At 42.9% G+C, this 21485-nt stretch overlaps 1 protein-coding gene across 12 annotated transcripts in view; it reads right to left on the bottom strand.

Moving 5' to 3' along the window:
• The window catches only part of LTBP1 (latent transforming growth factor beta binding protein 1), a 401809-nt gene that overhangs the window by 339280 nt on the left and 41044 nt on the right, over positions 1–21485 (bottom strand). For all 12 annotated transcript variants that reach the window (XM_082745539.1, XM_082745535.1, XM_082745542.1 and 9 more), the window contains exon 3: positions 18851–19148. In XM_082745539.1, the coding sequence (XP_082601665.1) occupies positions 18851–19148 (298 nt within the window). The remainder of the gene's footprint in view (positions 1–18850; positions 19149–21485) is intronic.

A 21485-nucleotide genomic window follows, 5' to 3' on the forward strand; every position in this document is an offset into this window, starting at 1 on the left:
CCTGGCCCACAGTAAATTGCTCAATAAATACATGTGAAATTGGAGGTCCCAAATCATTTTTTATTTCTTGCCAAAGACTTTCTAGTAAAGCTTGATGAAAAATCCTTATGGGTTTTTTCCCCCAAGTTTTTATTTAAATTCTAGTTCACATACAGTGTAGTATTAGTTTCAGGTATAGAACTCAGTGACTCATCACTTACATACAATACCTGGCGCTCATCACAAGTGCCCTCCTTCATCCCCAGCCCCCATTTAGCCCATCCCCCTGCCCACCTCCCCTCCCGCAACCATCAGTGTGTTCTCTATAGTGAAGAGTCTGTTTCTTGATACATGAAAAAATGTTCAACGTCACTAGCAATCAGGGAACAAATAAAAACCACAATGAGACATCGCGTTACACCAGTTAGAATGGCAAAAATTAACAAGACAGGAAACGAGTGTCGGCAAGGATGTGGAAAAGGGGAACCCTCTGACACTGTTGGTAGGAACGCAAGCTGGTGCAGCCACTCTGGAAAACATCCTCAAGATGTTAAAAACAGAGTTGCCCTATGACCCAGCAGTTACACTATAAGGTATTTACCCCAAACATACCAACATAGTGAAAAGGAGGACATGCACCTCCAATGTTCACAGCAGCAATGTCCACGATAGCCAAACTGTGAAAGAAGCCAAGATGCCCTTCATTAGATGAATGGATAGAGAAGATGTGGTCCATGTATACAACAGAATATTACTCAGCCATCAGAAAGAATGAATACCGGGGCGCCTGGGTGGCTCAGTGAGTTGGGCCGCTGCCTTCGGCTCAGGTCATGATCTCAGGGTCCTGGGATCGAGTCCCGCATCGGGCTCTCTGCTCAGCAGGAAGCCTGCTTCCTCCTCTCTCTCTCTGCCTGCCTCTCTGCCTACTTGTGATCTCTGTCTGTCAAATAAATAAATAAAATCTTAAAAAAAAAAAAAAAGAAAGAATGAATACCGACCATTTACATCAACACGGACAGGATTGAGGAGATTATGCTGAGTGAAATAAGTCAAGCAGAGAAAAACAATTTTCATATGGTTTTGCTCATATGTGGAACATAAGGAATAGCATGGAGGACCATAAGGGAAGGGAGGGAAAACTGAATGGGAAGAAATCACAGAGGGAGACAAACCATGAGAGACTCTGGACTCTGAAAAACAAGCTTAGGGTTACAGAAGGGAGGGGGGTCAGGGTATGGAGTAACCAGGTGATGGGTATTAAGGAGGGCACATGTGGTTATGAACACAGGGTGTTATAAGCAACTAATCTGCTGAGCACGACATCACAAACTAATGATGTACTATATGGTGGCTACCTGAACATAATAATAATAAAAAAAAAATCAGGATAAGAGTCTGTTTCTTGGTTTGCCTATAAGAGGTTCCTTTGTTTTGTTTCTTAAATTCCACATTTGAGTGAAATCATATGGTATTTGTGTTTCTCGAACTTACTTCACTTAGCATAATACTCTCTAGCTCCATCCCGTCATTACAAATGACGAGATTTCATGGCGAGATTTTTATGGCTGAGTAATATTCTTCTGTGGTGTGTGTGTGTGTGTGTGTGTATACACCACATCTTCTTTAAATTTGGGCTCTTCCATTATTGGCTATTGTTGATAATGCTGCTATAAACAAGGGGTGCATGTATCCCTTCAAATGAGGGGAAAATCCTTATGTGTTAATGAACATCCTAAATTAATCTGAATATAAAGGTGATAAATACAAGGTATTTTTTTAAGAGAAGCACAGTATTTCTTCACTGGCTTTGGAAAGTATTTCTGATTTTTGTGAAAAACAAGACTAGCATTACTCTCAGGTAATCTGGGGCTAGACCAATTACTTTCCAGAGCAAATCAAAAACCTTCCTAACAACCCCTAGGCCCTCCATATCTAAGCTAAACAAGAAACATAAGTGAAATCTGAAACAAAACTTATGACTTAACATTATATAATAAATAATGAAATCAGTTTCAGATTTTAATTATTATTCTTTTTATTACATTATTTTCAATAACAACTAATGAGAATACAATCCAACTAGAAACCAGATAATGCAATCCAACCAGAAAGATATCTAGAGCCATTCATCATGTGGGCTGTTAGACACCTATGTGTGCACACATGCCCAAGTAGCCTAGGCTCACTTTTCAGTGATCAGTAATGACATCATAAACAATGTGGGAGTTCAGTCACCTACTGGAGGGGGAATACTGGTGAGCTGAGCACTCCTAGCATAGCACAAAAACCACAAAGCGGATACACAAAGACGTATACTGGAAGGAGCAAAGAAAACACACCAGGGCAAAAGCCGTAGAGCCAACAAAGATAAAGACAGAAAACGGGAGTCTGAAACACCTGAAAAAGAAAAAAGAGACCCTGACTTTTCTACAGAGCATGACAAATGGTCACCAAAAGCATTCAGAAGAGCGTCAGTTTGATCAACACAGAAGGAAATAGAATCTGCTTCTGATAACGGGTCCATGAACTTGAATCCAGGGGCAGAGTGGAAGAAGAAAAAAGAAAGCTTTCAAAGACAACCCCCCATCTTCCTTTCCTAAAGTGGCTAAGATGACAGATTCTTTGACTTAACGTATGTAGGGAGACAGAGATAAACATTAGACTCTACATAACTCCTTAGCCTGGAACCAAAGGAAGGGTTTTCTGGACCGCTAGTCTGCACCCCTTCTATTTTTAAAGAAAATTAGATTCCAGAAGTCATTGTGAGAAGTAGGTGGACTACAAGGCCTGCTCCCACAGGAACCTGTCTCTCACCTGCACAACAACCACCTGCGCCCTCCTCACATTTGCACAGTACTAGTCTGACCTGGCTCCCCACAGGTAATCTTACCCTTCCTCAGGAGCACCTCCCCATTTCTCACAGCCCTACTCGATGGCACTCTCCCCAACTGTCAAGGCCTGCCAGAATCTAGATCCATCCATCCAATCTCACTTCCTACTGTTCTTCAATTCCCCCCCAAATAGATCAATCTTCCACTTGTCCTACAGAAATCAGAGACTCGCTTCCACCATATCTTCCATCCTGTCATATCCTTTACGTAATGGCCAGCCTCTCACTGTGGTTTTGATCTGTCTTTCCCTGATGCCGGGTGATATGGAGCACTTTTTCATGGGTCTGTTGGCCATCTGGATGTCGTCTTTGCAGAAATGTCTGTTCATGTCCTCTGCCCATTTCTTGGTTGGATTATTTTTGGGGGGGGGGTGTTGAGTTTGAGAATTTCTTTATAGATTTTGGATACTAACCCCTTGACACCACCTCACACCAATCAGAATGGCTAAAATTAACAAGTCAGGAAACAACAGGTGTTGGCGAGGATGAGGAGAAAGGGGAACCCTTCTACACTGTTGTGGGAATGCGAGCTGGTGAAGTCACTCTGGAAAACAGCACAAAGGTTCCTCAAAATGTTGAAAATAGAGCTACTGCCCCCCCAGCAATTACACTACTGGGTATTTACCCCATGATACAAATGTAGTGATCCAAAGGGGCACATGCACCCCAATGTTTATAGCAGCAACATCCACAATAGCCAAGCTATGGAAGGAGCCCAGATGTCCAACAACAGATGAATGCATAAAGAAGATGTGGTATATATAGACAATGGACTATTATGCAGCCATCAAAAAAAACCTGAAATCTTGTTATTTGCAACAATATGTTTAGAACTAGAGGATATTATGCTAAATGAAATAAGTCAATGAGAGAAAGACAATTATCATATAATTGCACTGAAATGAGGAATTTGAGAAACAAGACAGAATCATAGGGAAAGGGAGGGGAAAATGAAACAAGAAGAAACCAGAGAGGAAGACAAATCATAAGAGACTCTTAATCTCAGGAAACAATCTGAGGGTTACTAGAGTGGAGGGAGGTGGGTAAGTGATGGATACTGGGGAGGGTTTGTGCTATGGTGTGCTATGGTATGCTGTGAATTATGTAAGACTGATGAATCACAGACCTGTACCCCTGAAACAAATAATACATATGTTAACGAAATTTTTAAAAATAAAAAAATAAAATAAAGGCCAGCCTCCCCTTCACTTTTGAAGTCCTCCAGATTCTAGTAAGTCTTCCTTTACTCCAGTCCCTACTGATGGCCCCCTTCCTTATTCTCCACTAGAATGTGTAACAGATACTACCTAATTTACCAGTCAATACAGTATTATCCCTTATTATCAATATGTTAGTCCGATCCTCCAACTGAAATGCCTAGAACAGTACTTGGCATATGCTTGGCACTTACTGTTTATTGACAGACTAAATGAAACAATTATAGTAAATTTATTTTTGTATTGCAGAGGTAGGGAGAACAGAGTTTCTATCTTCACTATGATGAACCTGGGATAAGGCAACCAAGTTAAAAATACACTAAGAGGGCGCCTGGGTGGCTCAGTGGGTTAAAGCCTCTGCCTTTGGCTTGGGTCTTGATCCCAGGGTTCTGGGATCGAGCCCTGCATCGGGCTCTCTGCTCAGCGGGGAGCTTGCTTCCACCTCTCTGCCTACTTGTGATCTCTCTCTCTGTCAAATAAATAAATAAAATTTTTTAAAAATACACTAATACACTTAACCATCTTGAAAATTAAGATGGTTCAATAGTACCTAAAGATTTGTGTCAACCAACAAGCCTCCCACAGGACTGAAGTTTCTCAGATACATTACCCGAGTCATTGATTGTATTCTTGTTCTCCCAGGTGAGTGCAGTTTTCAAAGATTCAGTTTAAGAAGTTTCTTCCAAATTAGGGAATAAAAAATTCAGTAGGTGCTAATAACATTCTTTGCATACAAGCCCCCATTTGGGGCTTCAAATGTTTGAAGAACATTTGAGTTCTTCAAATGTTTCACAAAAAAGGGGGCACCTGGGTGGCTTAGTTAAGTGTCTGCCTTTCGTTTAAGCCATGATCCTAGAGTCCTGGGATAGAGCCCATGTTAGGCTCCCTGCTCAGAGAGGAGTCTGCTTCTCTCCCTGCCCCTCCTCCCACTCATGCTCTCTCTTTCAAACAAAATCTTTTTTTAAAAAAAGTCTCACAAAGAGATCTGTAATATTAAAAAAGCTCTTACAAATTAAAAAATAACATTTCTAGAAATTACATAGAAATTCTATGCAAGTAGAAATTTAAATGGAATCAAGAATGTTAACAGATTATACATAAAAACACAAAGGGCTAATAAACATTTAGAAACTGTCCAACCTCAGTTAAAAAAAAATAACAAGAAAAACAAACTGAAATTAATCTGTGAGCAATGTGATAAGATCATACTCCTAAGGAATATTCAGAACCACTAATGCTCTACAGACTATCATTCATTCGTTTTATCAGTGACCACACATACTCTGTTCAAAATATCAAGGATCTGAAATGATCTAATACACACAACACTGATCTATTTATTCTTCACATAAAAATCACTGCCTTCCAGTCATACAAAGCAACATGGCAACAAAGAAAATCAAGGAGATGGCAAAGTGTTTCAACCTTATCTAAAGCATTTCTAATACACTAAATTCTCCAACTATTTACATTCACAAGTCACCTTTCAAGATATGAAGGCAATTAAGTTGTGAAGTGCTTGCCTCACTCATGGACATGGAGGTTTTTTTTAAGGAAGCCTGTTTCTCTCCTTCAAAATAGCTCCATGAAGCCAGGAGATAAAGAGGAGCTACAGGAACGGAAGAGGAACAGAGAGGGGAGAGTTTGGTGGAGCGCCTAGAAGGTGAATGGCTGTTGTACTTCCTGAGTGAGGTATGGGAAACGGAAAGCATTTCCTTTCAAATTCCTTTTCTCAGTGAAGTGCATCTTAATCATCTCAAAATGTGCGTTATCGTCTTGGAGTTAAGAACATCCTTCCTAGAAATATAATTAGGAAGGATTAGCTGCTGCAGACTTTAAGAGGCTTTGAACAAATTAAGGAAGAATGATGTCTCACTTTAGACTCTGTCCATCAAATCCCCAAATACCAGCACTTGGCAAAACACCAACATCCGGCAAAGAATAAAAGCGGTGTGCTTCACAAGCAATAAAAGTGATGCCTACGTCAAGAAAGCCTGAAGATGAAGGGCGTCTGGGTGGCTCAGTTGGTTAAGAGTGTGACTCTTGATTTCAGCTCAGGTCATGATCCCAGGGTCGTGGGACTGAACCTCACGTGGGTCTTCCCAAGCCCGCTCAGTGCAGAGTCTGTTTCTCCTCCTCCTTCTGCTCCTCCCCCTGCCCATGCTCTATCTATCTCTAATGTGAATAAACAAAAAAAAATTTTTTTAAAAAGCCATAAGATGAGAATTTTTAAAAAGTAAATTCTGTACCTGTGGCAGACAGTCCAATAACTTTTTAAGGATTTGAAAACAGCCTCTATATTGGTAACTTAAGATAAAGAAGTAAGTAACTGTCACATTTTCTTAAGACAGGACACATTTTGGTAAGTGAACCTTGATCGTTTAGAAAATAAACAACTTTTTGTCAAACAACAGTGTTTTACTTGAAAATTCATGAAATGACTCAAATTTTTCATCATCCCTCTATCTTTTTTAGGTTTTCGGCTTCAAATACGCTGTGCAAATTTTTTTCCTACACTTTGATAGCAAAGAGTCTGACAATGGCATATAAAAAACAGCAAGGAGAATGCAGACTAAGAAGTGGTCGGGTTCAAGTCACGGCTCTGTTACTACCCACCCATGTGACTGTGGGCAAGACATTCATCTTTTTATGTTATAAAATTTTATGATCTGTGCTGGATGAAGATGTTTGATGGAAAAAAGTTTGTACCCAATGCATTCTTGTTCCATTTCCCATTTCATCAAATAACTCTCAAAAGGGGCGAATAACCAGGATTCCTTTTTTAAAGATTTTTAAAATTTATTTCACAGAGAGAGACACAGTGACAGAGGGAACGCAAGCAGGGAGAGTGGGAGAGGGGAAAACAGGCTTCCCACAGAGCAGAGAGCCCGATGCAGGGCTCGATCCCAGGACCCTGGGATCAGGACCTGAGCCCAAGGCAAATGCTTAATGACTGAGCCACCCAGGCATCCCAGGAGTAATTCTTTTCAAAGACACTGATATTGATAAAATATTTCCTTATTTTGGTGAGAGCCAACTCCATGAATCATGTGCTCTGGAACCATAGGAACTCTAAGTGAAAAATGGTTTCAGTCTAAGTAAAAAATAACTCAAAATGAAAAATTATTAAGTTTTCCCGCCCCTCCCTGTTTGCTTTTGAGAACTACACCCAATCTTCCATCAAGGTGCAAATCAATTAATATTCCATTAAATACTCATGAGGACTAGGAAGTTCAAGCTCATAAAATGGATTTTCAGTGTCCATTTCAGTCATTTTCCCAAGAAACTGGCTGCCTGGGCTTAGTGGTCCCTTTTCGACTTGCTAACGTGCCTCTCAGGAGTTGTTGGCATCTGAAGAAGTGCAAGGAGCGAGAAGACCTGACTTTGCAAAGGCCAAGAAGAGATGATCCAGAGAACTAAACAGAATCTGTAATTGTCAGAGACAGACAGCAAGTGGGTCTTACCGTCACCTAGAAGCACCACCAAAGAGCAGGGTTGTCAGGGCAGAACTGCTGGCTAAGATGGGGGGGGGGGTGATGGAGTCACCTTTTGCCTCCTCTCCTCAATGACTCATTAAACTGGTCTCTTCAGATTACTTGGAGGAAACTGAGGCAGCTTAGCCGATGGGCTACTATCTGCATTCCTGCATGGCCAGACCTCTGGATCCAGAGCCGTCCAAGTATCACCGGCATTTATGCATTCACCGAGGAAGCCTTGTGCCAAGAAGAGTAAATCACGCAAACTGAGATGAATGCTGATGGGGAAATGGTATGACAGAATCTTTGAGGGAGTAACAGGTGTCAGGGAATGCTTCCCTGAGAAAATAGAAAGCAGGAAAACGAGCAGGTGTTAGCAGGGAAGAGGAGCACAGGCCAGGGAGGGGGGCAGACTGCAGACAGACAATGTGCCAGGAAAGAGGTGGACAGGGTTAAGGAGCTGCCTGGGACATGGTGACAGGCTAGTGCCTGGGTATGATGACAACTAGGAGATAGCGTGCAAGATGAGACCAGGGAGCCTGATGTCCCAGGAGGGGAGAACTCATCTTTCTCCTCAGAGCACTGAGAAGCCACGGCAGGCTCTTATGTGGAGCAAGGCAAGACGAGACTTGTATTTTGAAAAGATCCTCCAGTTGTGGACCAGACTTCATACTTGATAAAATCCCAGGCACCTGAAACACAGGGCCAGCCAGAGCCTTCCCACCATACTCATGGGAAAATCCACCTAACTCTAGCGGGTACAGGAACATTCCCCAATCCACAGCTTAATTTCATCCAGTCTTCCCGGTTCCTCCTGCTATCCTGCACAAACACATAAACATCTTGTCCAGAAATAGCAGTCCTGAAAAATGACAGACATTTTTCCCTGGGTTGGTGAAATCTAGGGTTTCTTTTCTCCACAGGGTTTAAGGAGACATTCTTTCCACTTCGAAGTTCCTGCCTCTGGGACCACAGGATCAGCTCTTTTTGCTAGGTCATCTCTAACGCTTTCAAGGAACAGATAAAAAGGTCAAAAATATACTCAACCTTGAGAGCCACAGTGAAAACATGCTAACTCTAAGCAGGTTTACCATACACATGAACTTGTTTTTTCATTTCCTTCTTATGCTTATTTTTTATAACGTGAGTTGGGCTCATCACCTCCCTCACAGAGGACATACGTCTTACAGGTTCTTTTTTCTTTTTTTTTACAGGTTCTTTATTCTGATCCCAGGCGATGCTGGGGCAGAGAACAGCTATAAAAGTTTAGTCTTCAATTTTAGTCTACATACTGCTTGAACATAAACAAACTGTTAAGCCAAGGAAAACAAGGAAAATGGATTTAGTGCAACCCTAGGGGCACCTTGGAAAGATTCACGGGCAGTATCTATGGAATGCCAGACATATCCAAATGTAGAGAAGGATTTTTACTGTAATCTAGGCAACACCCAAAATCAGGCACTAAAAATCATTCTGCGGTTTGGGATGAGCCATGCAGGCCAGAGCTAAAGCTCATGGGTTCCATGTGTCCACCATTTGCAATCGGCCCCAACTGCTTATCAGGGGATTCACGTGTGTTTCCATCCCAGTTCCATCAGCAACTGCAACAAGTCCTTGGACAACTAATTCATTCCCGGTGCACAAATTTATTTCAACACAAAATAATCCTATGGGGAATTCATTATCAGGCCCAAGGGCTCCAGTCGAAGGAAGGGACATGCCTGGCTCTTTCCCCTCTCCTCTACATGTCTGCCCATCCCTTCCTAACCGCCCCCACCCCCCACCAAGAGCACTGCAATCAGAGCCCCCAAGCCACTTGTCTAGTGCTGTTGTATGCCAAAAAGTACTTGTTTGTGACTGGTGTTGATTTTTCAATGCCAGCTCCACAAGGCTAAGGGCATAAGGAGAACCAGGGCCCCTGCTGCTTCCTGGACAGCTCTAGGCTCTTGGTTTTTCCCTCTTCTGGTCACCACGTGCCTGAGGGTGCTGGTCCCAAGATTTCAGAGAACAGTGGGGGCTACATTTATTTCTTCAATCTCTGTGAAATGCTTAAATCTAACTTTTATCAGAGTCATAAGGTCTGGCTATGTTATTAAAGGAAGGGTACCTTGGTGATTACTATCCCTTGTGACTATGGTTCACTCTTGAATATCAGGGAAGATCACAAAAACAAGGCTGAGTCCTTAAGAAAATATTCTGGAAGTCAGAATAATGGCTTTAGCATTATTACCAAAATAATTTTACCAAGCCCCTCAAAGATGTCCACATCCAGAACCTGTCAATATATTAGGGTACCTTGCAAATGAAGTTAAGGCTGCTTATCAGCTGACTCTGAGATGGGGAAAGTTATCCTGAATTATCCAGATGAGCCCAATATAATTACAAGTGTCCTTAAAAGTGGAAGAAGGAAGAGGCAGATGAAAGAGAACTGGGACAGCATAAAACAGTGAAAGAACATCCTGATTTCTACCAATGAACCTGGAAAGCAAATTCTATCCTAGCACCTGCCCTTCTTTAAAAAATTATTTTTATTAACATATGATGTATTATTTGCCCCCAGGGGCACAGGTCTGTGACTCATCAGGCTTACACATTTCACAGCACTCACCATAGCACATGCCCTCCCCAGTGTCCATAACCCAACCAGCCTCTCCCTAACACCCCACCCCTCAGCAAACCTCAGTTTGTTTTGTGAAATTAAGAGTCTCTTATTGTTTGTCTCCCTCCCAATCCAATCCTGCTTCATTATTTTTTTCCCTAGCCTCCAAACCCCCTACCCTGCCTCTCAAACTCCTCATATCAGGGAGATCATATGATAGTTGTCTTTCTCTGATTGACTTATTTTGCTCAGCATAATACCCTCTGGTTCCATCCACATCGTTGCACACCTGCCCTTTTTAACTGCACATTTTTGAGTTTCCACTTCCTTATGTACCTTTCACCAGAACTTAAACCCAGCCAGGTGCTGGTTCTATCTCGAAACTACTCCTGGCGCAGCCTTCCTCATGGGACGCAGTGGGGTGCAGACAGGGCAATGCACAAGTCACCTCCCGCCCCTCCCTCTCCCATCCCCATCCCACAGTTCCGTCCTCCTGCCAAGTCCCACTCAAGAGAAAAGGTGCCCTGCTTCCAGGGCCTCAAACACCATCTCACCTCACCATTTTCCCTAAGTGCTGACAAACAAAATAGTGCTGGATCACCAACAGGTGATCCTAATATGAGCATACACTCACTGTACAATGGCTCATAAAGTCCTTCTCAAACCTTGACAAGGTTATGTCCCGCTGGGCATGTTTTTCTGATGAATTCACGAAGGTCATCTTCTGGAATTCCCACACATACCCACCTCCACAGCCTTATTCCCAAGAATCAAAAACTAGAAAAACTCTAAACATCCAGTAGTCTCTGGCACTGGCCCTATGAACTCCAGCCGCACACAACCACACAGACGAATCTGAGACATAACAAGGGGTGAAAAAACATGCACTAGATGATTCGTTGATAGATATGCTGTTGAAAAGCTGGATTTCTGGTGTTAGACGTCAAGACAGCAGCTCCCTTTGGGAACTAGGGAGACAGCAGATCTAGGAACACGGGGGCTTACATGGTTCTGGCATGTTCTACTCTGACGTGGGTGATACAGGAGCGTGTTATCACTTTGGGATAATCGCTAGGCATAATGCACTTTTGATTTGTGGACTCTATGTACGTGATCTCAATTAAACTTCAATTTTTTAAGTTTAAAATACACATATAAAATGATAAAAGCAATCACTGGTTCAAACTATGAGTTCTCAACCCATCCCTATAGTGTCATAAAACATACACTAAAATCCTTGGATTGAGCTCCTTTTCATCAACTTTCTGCCACTCTGCCTTTTCTCCCACACCATCACGTAGGATCAAGACCTTCATTGCATAGACATGTTAGGTGGATCAGACACAACAGAAATGCAAAGTACCTCTGCAAAGCATTCTGGGCTTTACAAAGGCAAAGAGCATTATTCCAAGAGCAAAAGGTAACTCCTTGCAATACAAGTAGGTATTCATGAGACAATACTCACACAAGGACTTAGACCTTATTTTTTTTCCTCTAGGAAAAAACTAAAAAAAAAAAAATGTATTCAACATTTATCAAAGCCCTTCTGTGTACCTATGGCGGTAAAGAGATGAAAAACTGTGCAGTGAGTGTTATAATAACAGGGGGGGTAAAGGAAGCACAGAAAGGAGTCCCGTGGGACGATCAGCAGAGTAGGGGGTGAGGGTCAAGACTGAGCAAGGTCTCCCACCTCTAGGTTGAGAGATCATTTGGGGAAACTGCCCATTTAAGTACTGACCATTTCCTTGACTTCTTTCATAAGTTTAGGTAAGATCCCAATCTCAACTTTTATGCTACAAAAGTTTAAAACTTCTCCCCAAAGTTTTAACTGTTGGTGTAGTTTTGGTTCTTTTTATATTTTTCTTATTTATTTATTTATTAGAGAGAGAGACAGCATGAGAGGAGAGAACATGAGAGGAGAGAGGTCAGAGAGAGAAGCAGACTCCCTGCTGGGAAGGGAGCCTGATGTGGGATTCGATCCTGGAACTCCAGGATCCTGAGATCATGACCTGAGCTGAAGGCAGTCGCCCAACCAACTGAGCCACCCAGGCACCCTGTTGGTGTAGTTTTATAATGAGGTTCCCCCCTCCTTTCAGGGTAGCATGAGGAAACCCAAATAAAGGGAAGGAGCTTACATTTCATTGTTGTTGTTGTTGTTAAGTAGGAGAAGTACTGGAAAGAAAGAACATTATACTAAGCCCCCCACGCTTATAGATATCATGGCATATAATTTGGGGGTTTGGGCTTTTTTTTTTTTTTTTTTAAGACTCACAACCACAGTGACAGGGAAGGTAAGAATGAGGCAAAGATAAAGGACAGCACAGCACCCTCTTCTCCCCAGCACAGATACCACTCAGCACTGCCTCCTATCCACTAACCCATGGTAAATGCAAAGTATTGAGTTCTCAAGAACTTGGAAAGTGGAACCCATCATGTCAATGTGGATTCTAAAGGGCCTTGCCTATATTTAGAAAATATCTGGCATACTATGAGCTCACTTGATAAATATAGAATGCATTTGAATTACTCCTGTCTTTTAAAAGAACATTGGCTCATTTGGTTCCTTTCTCTTCACCACATCCCTGGGAAGAAGAGAATGAAAAAGAGGGAAAGTTAATGCCATTAGATAAATGCAGTCCCCTCACCTGAACTGAGACAAGACAGGATTTTTCCAGGGAAACTAACCACCATCCTCTCTAACATCAGGACACCACAAGATGATGAAAATAGCCATCATCAGGGAAGAAAAAAAAGATGAGACACATGTGAGCTCCCCAGATAGATTTGACATCCATATCCTGAGTGAAACCAGACTTCCTTCTCAAGCTCCAAGAGAGGGGACAGGGTACAGTGTCTCCCGCAAAAGTGCTTCCTCTTTATACCGTAGAGATAACAGCTCCCACTTGGCAAAGCAGCGGTCATTTGTACCAACCCTCCCTAGTGACAAAAAGACATCAGCAGCTAAAGACCGGCCCTCACAACCTCCCCGTGTGGTTCCATGGTCAGTGACTATAACATCCATCATGATTAACAAGGACGACATTTTACACAAGTCCAAACAGTCTCGGTGAGCAATGCAGAGGACTGACAGCAAACTTTTATGGGTCACTTCAATATATATGTGAATAATGATACTGACAGGTGATGAAAAAGTTCTGGAACACTGAACAATTTTGAATTTTTCTCCTTTGTGGAATCTCTCCACCACAACTTATAAGCATTAACACCTTTTTGCATAGAGGACAAAAGACAGACACTAGAGGTGCACAGGTGACCTAACAGTGGCAATTCTCCGACAAAGATACTGAGAGCCATATGCAGATAACATCTATAGGATACACTCTGAGAGTAACCCGAAACGTTAATACGGAATTTCCCAAGGTCAAGAAGAAGTTCAAAGAATCCGAAGTGGCGGCCAAAATCTGCATACAGGAGGAGGAGGCATCCTTTGGTCTTTTCTTTAGTTCACAGAGTAGCTGTGATGTGGCCTGCCAAAACTGGAAAAAGGAACACCGTAATAATGAACACCTTCCACGAAGAGCACGAATGAAACGACCATCTACAGCAGCGACTACTGCCAGAATGCCCTGGCCGGGGTCTTTCAAAACCAAGAGCTCCTCAAGTGTCCTGCCGTGAACCATGGACACCCACTTGCTTTTCGTCCCTGACAGAACAGAACAGAGAATGATCCCGGCTATTCACCCATAAGGCTCTGTCAGGGACCATTCATTCACTAAGGATCAACCACTTCAAAGATCTTGGAGACCCATGATATTACAGAAGAAAGCTTCAAAAACAGCAGGATGGGAAGACCTCCGTATCCCTCCTTCCTCCCACAGTCCCAAGCTTGGATCACACCCAATCCTCTTCACCTCTGCCTCCCACATTTCACGCCATGCCAAGGTTTTTCACATACAGGCACTCCTGAGTTCACGTCCTTCCTCACACCTGTTACAGAGTCATCCTCCAGTGACCTCTCTGGCTAATCCACTGCAGACACTACAGCCAGATTAATTTTCTAAGGCAGGAAAAAAAAAAAAAAAACCAACAACGTTCCTCCCACTTGAAATTCTCTCTTGGTTTGTTCTATCATTGTTGTTACAGAAAACATCAAAAATAGAGCTCTGTGAGAAACCCCCAGGGACCCCCATCATCCCCCTTCAATAATTATCCCTTCATGGCCAATCTCACTACCTCGACACCTCAACCCACTGAATAATTTCAATCAAGGCTCAGACGGTGGGGTGCCTGGGTGGCTCAGTGGGTTAAAGCCTCTGCCTTTAGCTCAGGTCATGATCCCAGGGTCTTGGGATCGAGCCCCGCATCGGGCTCTCTGCTTAGCAGGGAGCCTGCTTCCTCCTCTCTCTCTCTGCCTGCCTCTCTGCCTACTTGTGATCTCTGTTTTCCAAATAAATAAAAAATAATTAAAAAAAAAAGCTCAGACGGCATGGGATTTCATCTGCGAATTCTTTTTAACATCATTCTCCTTACGGAACTATAATGTTTTCATCACAGCCCCCCAATTTAACAATCATCCTTTGCTACCACTAAGTTTCCAGTCAATGTCAGCATTTTCATGATTCGCCTATACCTCAGTTTTTGCTTTTATTTACATTTTTTTTTAAAGATTTTATTTATTTGACAGAGATCACAAGTAGGCAAAAAGGCAGGCAGAGAGAGAGAGGAAGGGAAGCAGGCTCCCCGCTGAGCAGAGAGCCCGATGCGGGGCTCAATCCCAGGACCCTGAGATCATGATCTGAGCCAAAGGCAGAGGCTTTAACCCACTGAGCCACCCAGACGCCCCTACATTTTTTTTTAATCAGGATAGACATAGGCCAAACATTTTTATTAATTAGCATGTTTCTTAAGCCTCTTTTAAACTATAGTTTCCCTCTGTATTCCTTTCTCTTTTTTTCTATTTTGCTTTGTCATAAATTTTTGGAATTGTTTTGTTAAGATCTTAAGTGTTTAACGTAGTTTTCAACCAATCCTTACAACCTTTTATTACCACTGGTCTACATCTAGATCAAGTTCCAATCCAATCATATCCTAAATGTGGTCTTTTTTAAAATACATCCTAAAATTCTTTGATATTTGTCCCTTCAAGCAGAGCAACTTAATTTCACTCCCTTTGAGGGTACATCTGACTTAGACTCATTCCTAATGAGGAGAATACAGTGGGAGTGAAGGTGTGTATTTTCAAGGCTAAAGACTACAAAGGCTCTGTGGCTTTCTCCTTGCTCTCTCCAGCAGGGGATCGCTAATCTTGGAGGGAGCCAGCGGCCATGCTGTGAGGACCCTCAGGCGGTTCTCAGAGAGCTCCGTGCTGAGAGGAAGGGAAGCCTCCTTCTAACAGCCAGGGGAGTGAGTAAACTCCAGCCCTAGTTGAGCCACCCTTGTGGAATGGAACCTCATGCAAGACACTGAGCCACAACTCTCTGGGGTTCCTCATCTATAGAGACGGTCGGACAATAAATGTTTACTGCTTTAGGCTGTAGAGTTTTGAGGTGATCTGTTTTATACAGCAGGGTTAAGTAATAGCACACACCCTTCTTCAGGGTTCATGCTCTCACTTCCTTCAGGCCTTTGCTTGAAGGTCATCTTCTCAAGTGGGTTTTCCCTGACAGCCTATTAAGATCACCAGAGCCCCCACGCCATCCTACCCTGCACCCACCCAGCACTTCTGGCCCCTCACTGCAATTTTCACCACAGCAATTGTCATAATGGTTTAATTACGCCAAGTGCAATTGTCTCCCTCCTTGGAGACCTTGAACTCCAGGAAAGCACACATTTTGTTCATCTGCTCATTCTGTACCCAGCATGTGTGGTACCTAGCATGCGCTCAGTTTAACAGCTTGGGGAATAAATGATCAAGACTGAAGGGCTTCAAATGCCACAGAAGGAGTAGAACACTAAATACACATTTTGATATTTTAGCTATCTTTATGTCTACAAGCACCTCAAGGAGGCTTAATCAATCTCCTCCCTCAGTAGATTAAAATAACACAAAACCTCGAAACTCCCCTAAAGTAGGCAATCTTAAAAATAAATAAATAAATAAAAGCTAACTTAAGAATTGTTACATCTCCCAAAAGCAGTAGAAATTGGTCCCATCGTATGTGTTCTTTGGCGGTTTGATTAAATAGGGTTTCAGGTGATTCGGTCATTATCTAAAATCATCCACGGGCCAGCTGCCCCCCTGACTTTGTGTCCCTCGAAAGTTATAGCTCATCCATCATTTCAAAAGTTCCTTAAAAGCAGAACTGGATCGTGTACCTCTTAGTACCCCTTGCAGTGCCCAGCTAACAGGGCAAGCTATAGAAGTTTATTAAGAAACTGTCAGAATTGCTAGTGCCTCAGGCTATCCCGTCGCCTTACCCAAAAGCACACTGGAGGCACACCCACGCACACACACCCTGTAACAACATCAGGATAAAAAGTGTCTTCATTCAGCAGATGAAGCCTCTGAAGCAAATTTATCTACTGACTTATTTTTCCAAAGCCGTGTTTCAGCTGAAACCTTAGCCACCTCTTTGACTCACAACATTCTTGTCTAAATTATACGGCTGCTACCAAAAAAAGAAAGAAAAAGTTCCTCCTTTATCTGACTTCTGACATATGGTTCTTACTAACAACCTATATATACACATCACAGAGGGTCAAACTGTAACAGGAGATGGTGATATTCAAGATGAATGCTATCGCCTGTAAATTACTTCACAGTTTATGTAAGTAGTAATGCAAGAAAAAAATAATTGCGATGCATGGTAACCTGACTCTTGATTGCCACAGAATTGTTCTTTGTTTTTAAGATCCACACCAATGCTGGAAAAGAGATGTGTAGCTAGGAGATCATCAAAGCTTTGTTTCATTTTAAGGACACACAGTTCCATCCACGTTCCGGCCCAAAAAAGCACCATTATCTTTTTAGAGAAAAGGTTAGTAAAGCACAGCTCACAAGCCAAAGCTGGCCCACAGCCTGTTTTGGTATGAGCCACAAGCTAAGAATTCTTATACACTGACATTTTTTTAATGGTTGAGGGGGAAAAAAGAAACAAAAGAAGAATATGGGGTGACATGTGAGATTTATATGAAATTCAAATTTCAGTGTCTATCATAAGTTTTATTGGATTGGTCACACCTGTTCATTTACGCGTCATCTATGGCCGCATCTACAACAGCAGAGTTGAGAAGCTACAACAGAAGCCATCACAAAGCTGAAAATATTTATTACCTGGCCCTTTGCAGAAAAAGTTGCCACCCTCTACTTCAGGGCACAGATGTGAGTCCTAACTGCCTCTATCTACACCCTAACATGTGTGAATATTATCCATTTATTAAGGGATATATATTACATAACCACTCTGTACAGCCTCAGTTTCCATATCTGTAAATTGGGGTTCATCATAGTACCCACCTTATGGGGTCCCTGTGTGTTGTAAATTCAGAATACAGGCAAAGCACTTGAAAGAGTCCCTGACACAGAGTGAGCCATGACTACGGATTCGCCGGACCTGCCAATCCTTGTCACAGGCTGCATTCTCCAAAGGAAATGCTAGCAACATGGTCAGCTTTCCAACTAGCCCCCGCATCTGCTTATCATGGTAGAAAAGAAGGACAAGAAGAATTAGAGAGAAAAATGAAAGAAAAACCGAACGGTGAGGAGGGAAGAAGAAAAGAGAGGAAAAAGTATGAGGACCCCACTCAGCTAGGACAGTAGGTGGCCTGCTTGAAGGGGAAGTATAAATTAGGGTAATTTCATCTATACTAGCAGATTAAATAACTCCTGTGGGCTGCCTGGATACCAGTCACCATGTGGAAGCTGTCTCCAGGGGGGGAAAGTATTCCAAATTCCCAGCAATGACTTACAAATGAACCGCTGGGTCAAGCCCATTTTCAAGTGGAGAACTTCCTGTATTTTACATTCCTAGACAAATGACAAGTGAGAGTTGCAGTACATTCTGTGTCTTATTATCCATGTCGAGGAGCTAATTAGAAGGAAACAATGGACGTAAGGCCGCTGGGCGGTGAGGAGCTGCTCCCCCGGCCGCTCAGAGGAGGGCAGGGATAAGCAGTCTTATCCAGGAGTCCTCATTGTGTGCAGAATGGCACTTACTTCCAAACGCTAAGAAAAAAACCACGTTCCCATAAATAGAACACAAGCTCATTCACCAAAAATGGACCTGGGTGGCAACTGGGACGTAAACATGGTGTTACTAGAAGAGACACTTAACCTGCTACCGAGGTTGAGAAATGCTCTTTCCCAGGGTTCCCGCTCACTTGAATACCTTCTCTGTGCAGCGCGGCGTTCCTGCCATTTCCATGTGCCTTTGCAAACTTCCCTCCTGTTTCTCTTCTTAAATTATTTCAAAACTCTAGACACTTCCCCCGCCCCGCTAAAGAAGAAGAATTTTTTAACTCACGACTGCATCGCAAGCAGCTATCTCTGGTATCCTGTCTCACCTGGACTCCCCTAGTCCTCTCTAAGGCTTTGGTTTATGTTTATGGTCAGTCTTCCCTGCAGAGGCTAAACACACCCACCAAATATGGTTAAGAGACTTGATGTGTCAACCTTAAGACAAGAGAAGACGTTATTATCCAAGTGATTTCAGCAAATTGTGCAGAACAAGCAGAGTGACGGAAAGCCATGCATCCAGGACAATAATGAAGGTGCTCCTGAAACACTCACTGAGAATGAATCTGCTGGGACAGTCCCACTGAAGGCTTCGGCTTGAGGGTCAAGGTCATCTGGGCCACCGGACTGACTCGTGGTAGACTGTCTGCCTTCTTCAGTGAAGTGCGCTTTGCTGCTTGCTCAGGAGGGACCCAGGAGGAAGCAGCCCCGGGACTCTGACCTCCAAAGCCTGGTGACGAGGTGTCCTGGGCAGCTATGGTTTCACAGGCTTTGCCCTTGGTCCCCGGTTTACACACACAGAGTTGAGGCCGGAGACACATCCCTCCATTCTGGCACGGTGGAACACAGCTTGCTGCAGAAAGACAACAGAAGACACGACTTTGAAGAAAAGCTTTGTAGGGGCACTTGGGTGGCTCAGGGGGTCAAAGCCTCTGCTTTCAGCCCAGGTCAAGATCTCTGGGTCCTGGGATCGAGCCCTGCATCAGGCTCTCTGCTCAGCGGGGAGCCTGCTTCCCCCCCCCCCACTCTGCCTACTTCTGATTTCTGTCTGTCAAATAAATAAATAAAATCTTTAAAAAAGAAAAGTTTTGTAGACTTCACAAATTCTTCCAAAGCCTTCACATTAGCACCAGTATTTTTCCCCAAAAAAATAAAACTGTATTTAAAAACATGATGAAGGGGCACCTGGGTGGCTCAGTCAGTTAAGCAACTGCCTTCGACTCAGGTCATGATTCCAGAGTTCCCGTATCGAGCCCCACATCAGGCTCCCTGTTTAGCAGGAAGCCTACTTCTCCCTCTCCCACTCTCCTGCTTGTGTTCCCTCTCTCACTGTGTCTTTCTGTCAAATAAATATATAAAATCTTTTTAAAAAATTAAAAAAAAAAAAAACACAATGGAGGGGTGCCTTACTGGCTTGGTTGGCTAAGCTTCCAACTCTTGGTTTGGGCTCAGGTCATAATCTCAAGGCCGTGAGCTCAAGCCCTGTGTCAGGAACATGATTAAGGTTCTCTCTGTCCCTCTCCCACCACCACTCACACTGCCTCTCAAAAATAAAAAATACTTTTAGACAAAACAAGATGGCAATGACAACGATGACGACAGCTCATATTTATTAATGATGTTCTCTGTGCTAGGCACTGTTCTCATGAGGTATCGACAAATTTAATCCCCCTGCAACTGCTGTAAATAGATGTTTTATTTTGCCTATTTAACTGTTGGAAGAAACAGACACCCAGGGGTTATGTAACTTGCCAAAGGTCACACGATTGTGAGTAAACAGAAGAGCTGGGAATTGAATCCAAGTGACCTGGCTACATCATCATTCCAACCACTCTATCACAGTACCGCTCAGAAATGCATTAGAAACAAAGGAAAAACTTAAGAAAGTGCTCTGCCCTCTTCTTAAACTGTGCTCTGTGTCCATTTTAGGTATCCAAAGAAGACTCAGCAAAACAAACAAACAAACAAAACAAAACAAAAAACCAATTTCCACCTCAAACCCCCAAAGGTGCAACAGGCTTCATCTGACATTAGCTATCAGAGCTTGGAGTGACTGAGAAATGTAGTCCAACCCACTTTCTTGTTTTTACAGGGCAGAAGGATGCACAGACGGAGAAGGATCCAACATACACTTTCATACTTTTGCTTTTAAAAGCCAGGGCCCTGTACACCATTCCTCATGTTACAATGGGAGGCAACCAAAAAGAAATGAGCTCTTTATCTCCTATCCGATAGGATGCAAGTATTCCGAATCACTGACCTGAGGTAAGCGGATTTCATCATAGGCAAGGTACTAGAGTTGTCTAGCGGTTACAGACTTAAATTTTATTAGGTGTATTAGGTTGATGTTATAGGCTGATGGACAGGATTCCTTCAGTTTCTTCTTTATTTGTCCAAACGCTCTGATTTACACCAACTGATTTTTTTTATCAGTCCACTTTTAACTTTAACTCTTGGTCCTCAGGCAGATCACACTACAAATCCCTATAAAATTCAATGCCGGATTCAGACCACATGAATTTTTACAAAATAGATGAGGGACATGAACCAGAGGAGGCTGAGTTATGGAGAAGCTGAATGACCAAGACCTAAAAGCCCTTCAACCTCCTGATCCTCTATAAAAGAGAGAAGATACTTTTCCCATTGTCATACAATATGATTCATATTAGTGATAGCAAATAATGATAAGAAATGACCATCAAGTGTCAGAATACTAGGCTGACAAATTTCCCAAAAGTGTGAAAGGATTCTTAAAAAGCAACGAAAAATGCAGTCAACTCCTTTGATGACCTTGGGGAAAGTTATTTAACTTGGCCTCTGCACCTGTACGTGTTTGGGGGCAAGAGGAGGGCAGTAACTGCTTTTTTCTAAAATGGTCCTGAAGAGCTCTTACCAAATTAGGCTTCCAGAATTCAAAGCCCAAAACTATGCACTTCCAGGGTTCAGGATTCTAACTTATCAGCATGTTCTTGGCCAACTGATGACCACTGGGTCCCTCCTCCGCCACGGTTATTTATGGAATGTCACAAGAATGGAAATGGGCTCCACCCAGAGAGCACAGAAGTAGCCACGAGGGAGAACAGGACTGGGCTTTCGAAGCTGCGCCTGCACCAGAGATCACCCCCCAGGCACTCTCACGTACACATTCTCTTCATGCTTTCGATTAGAAACATGTTTCATTTGAACATCT

Source organism: Mustela nivalis (assembly GCF_964662115.1).
Source record: "Mustela nivalis genome assembly, chromosome: 8".
Classification (NCBI taxonomy): Eukaryota; Metazoa; Chordata; class Mammalia; order Carnivora; family Mustelidae; genus Mustela; species Mustela nivalis.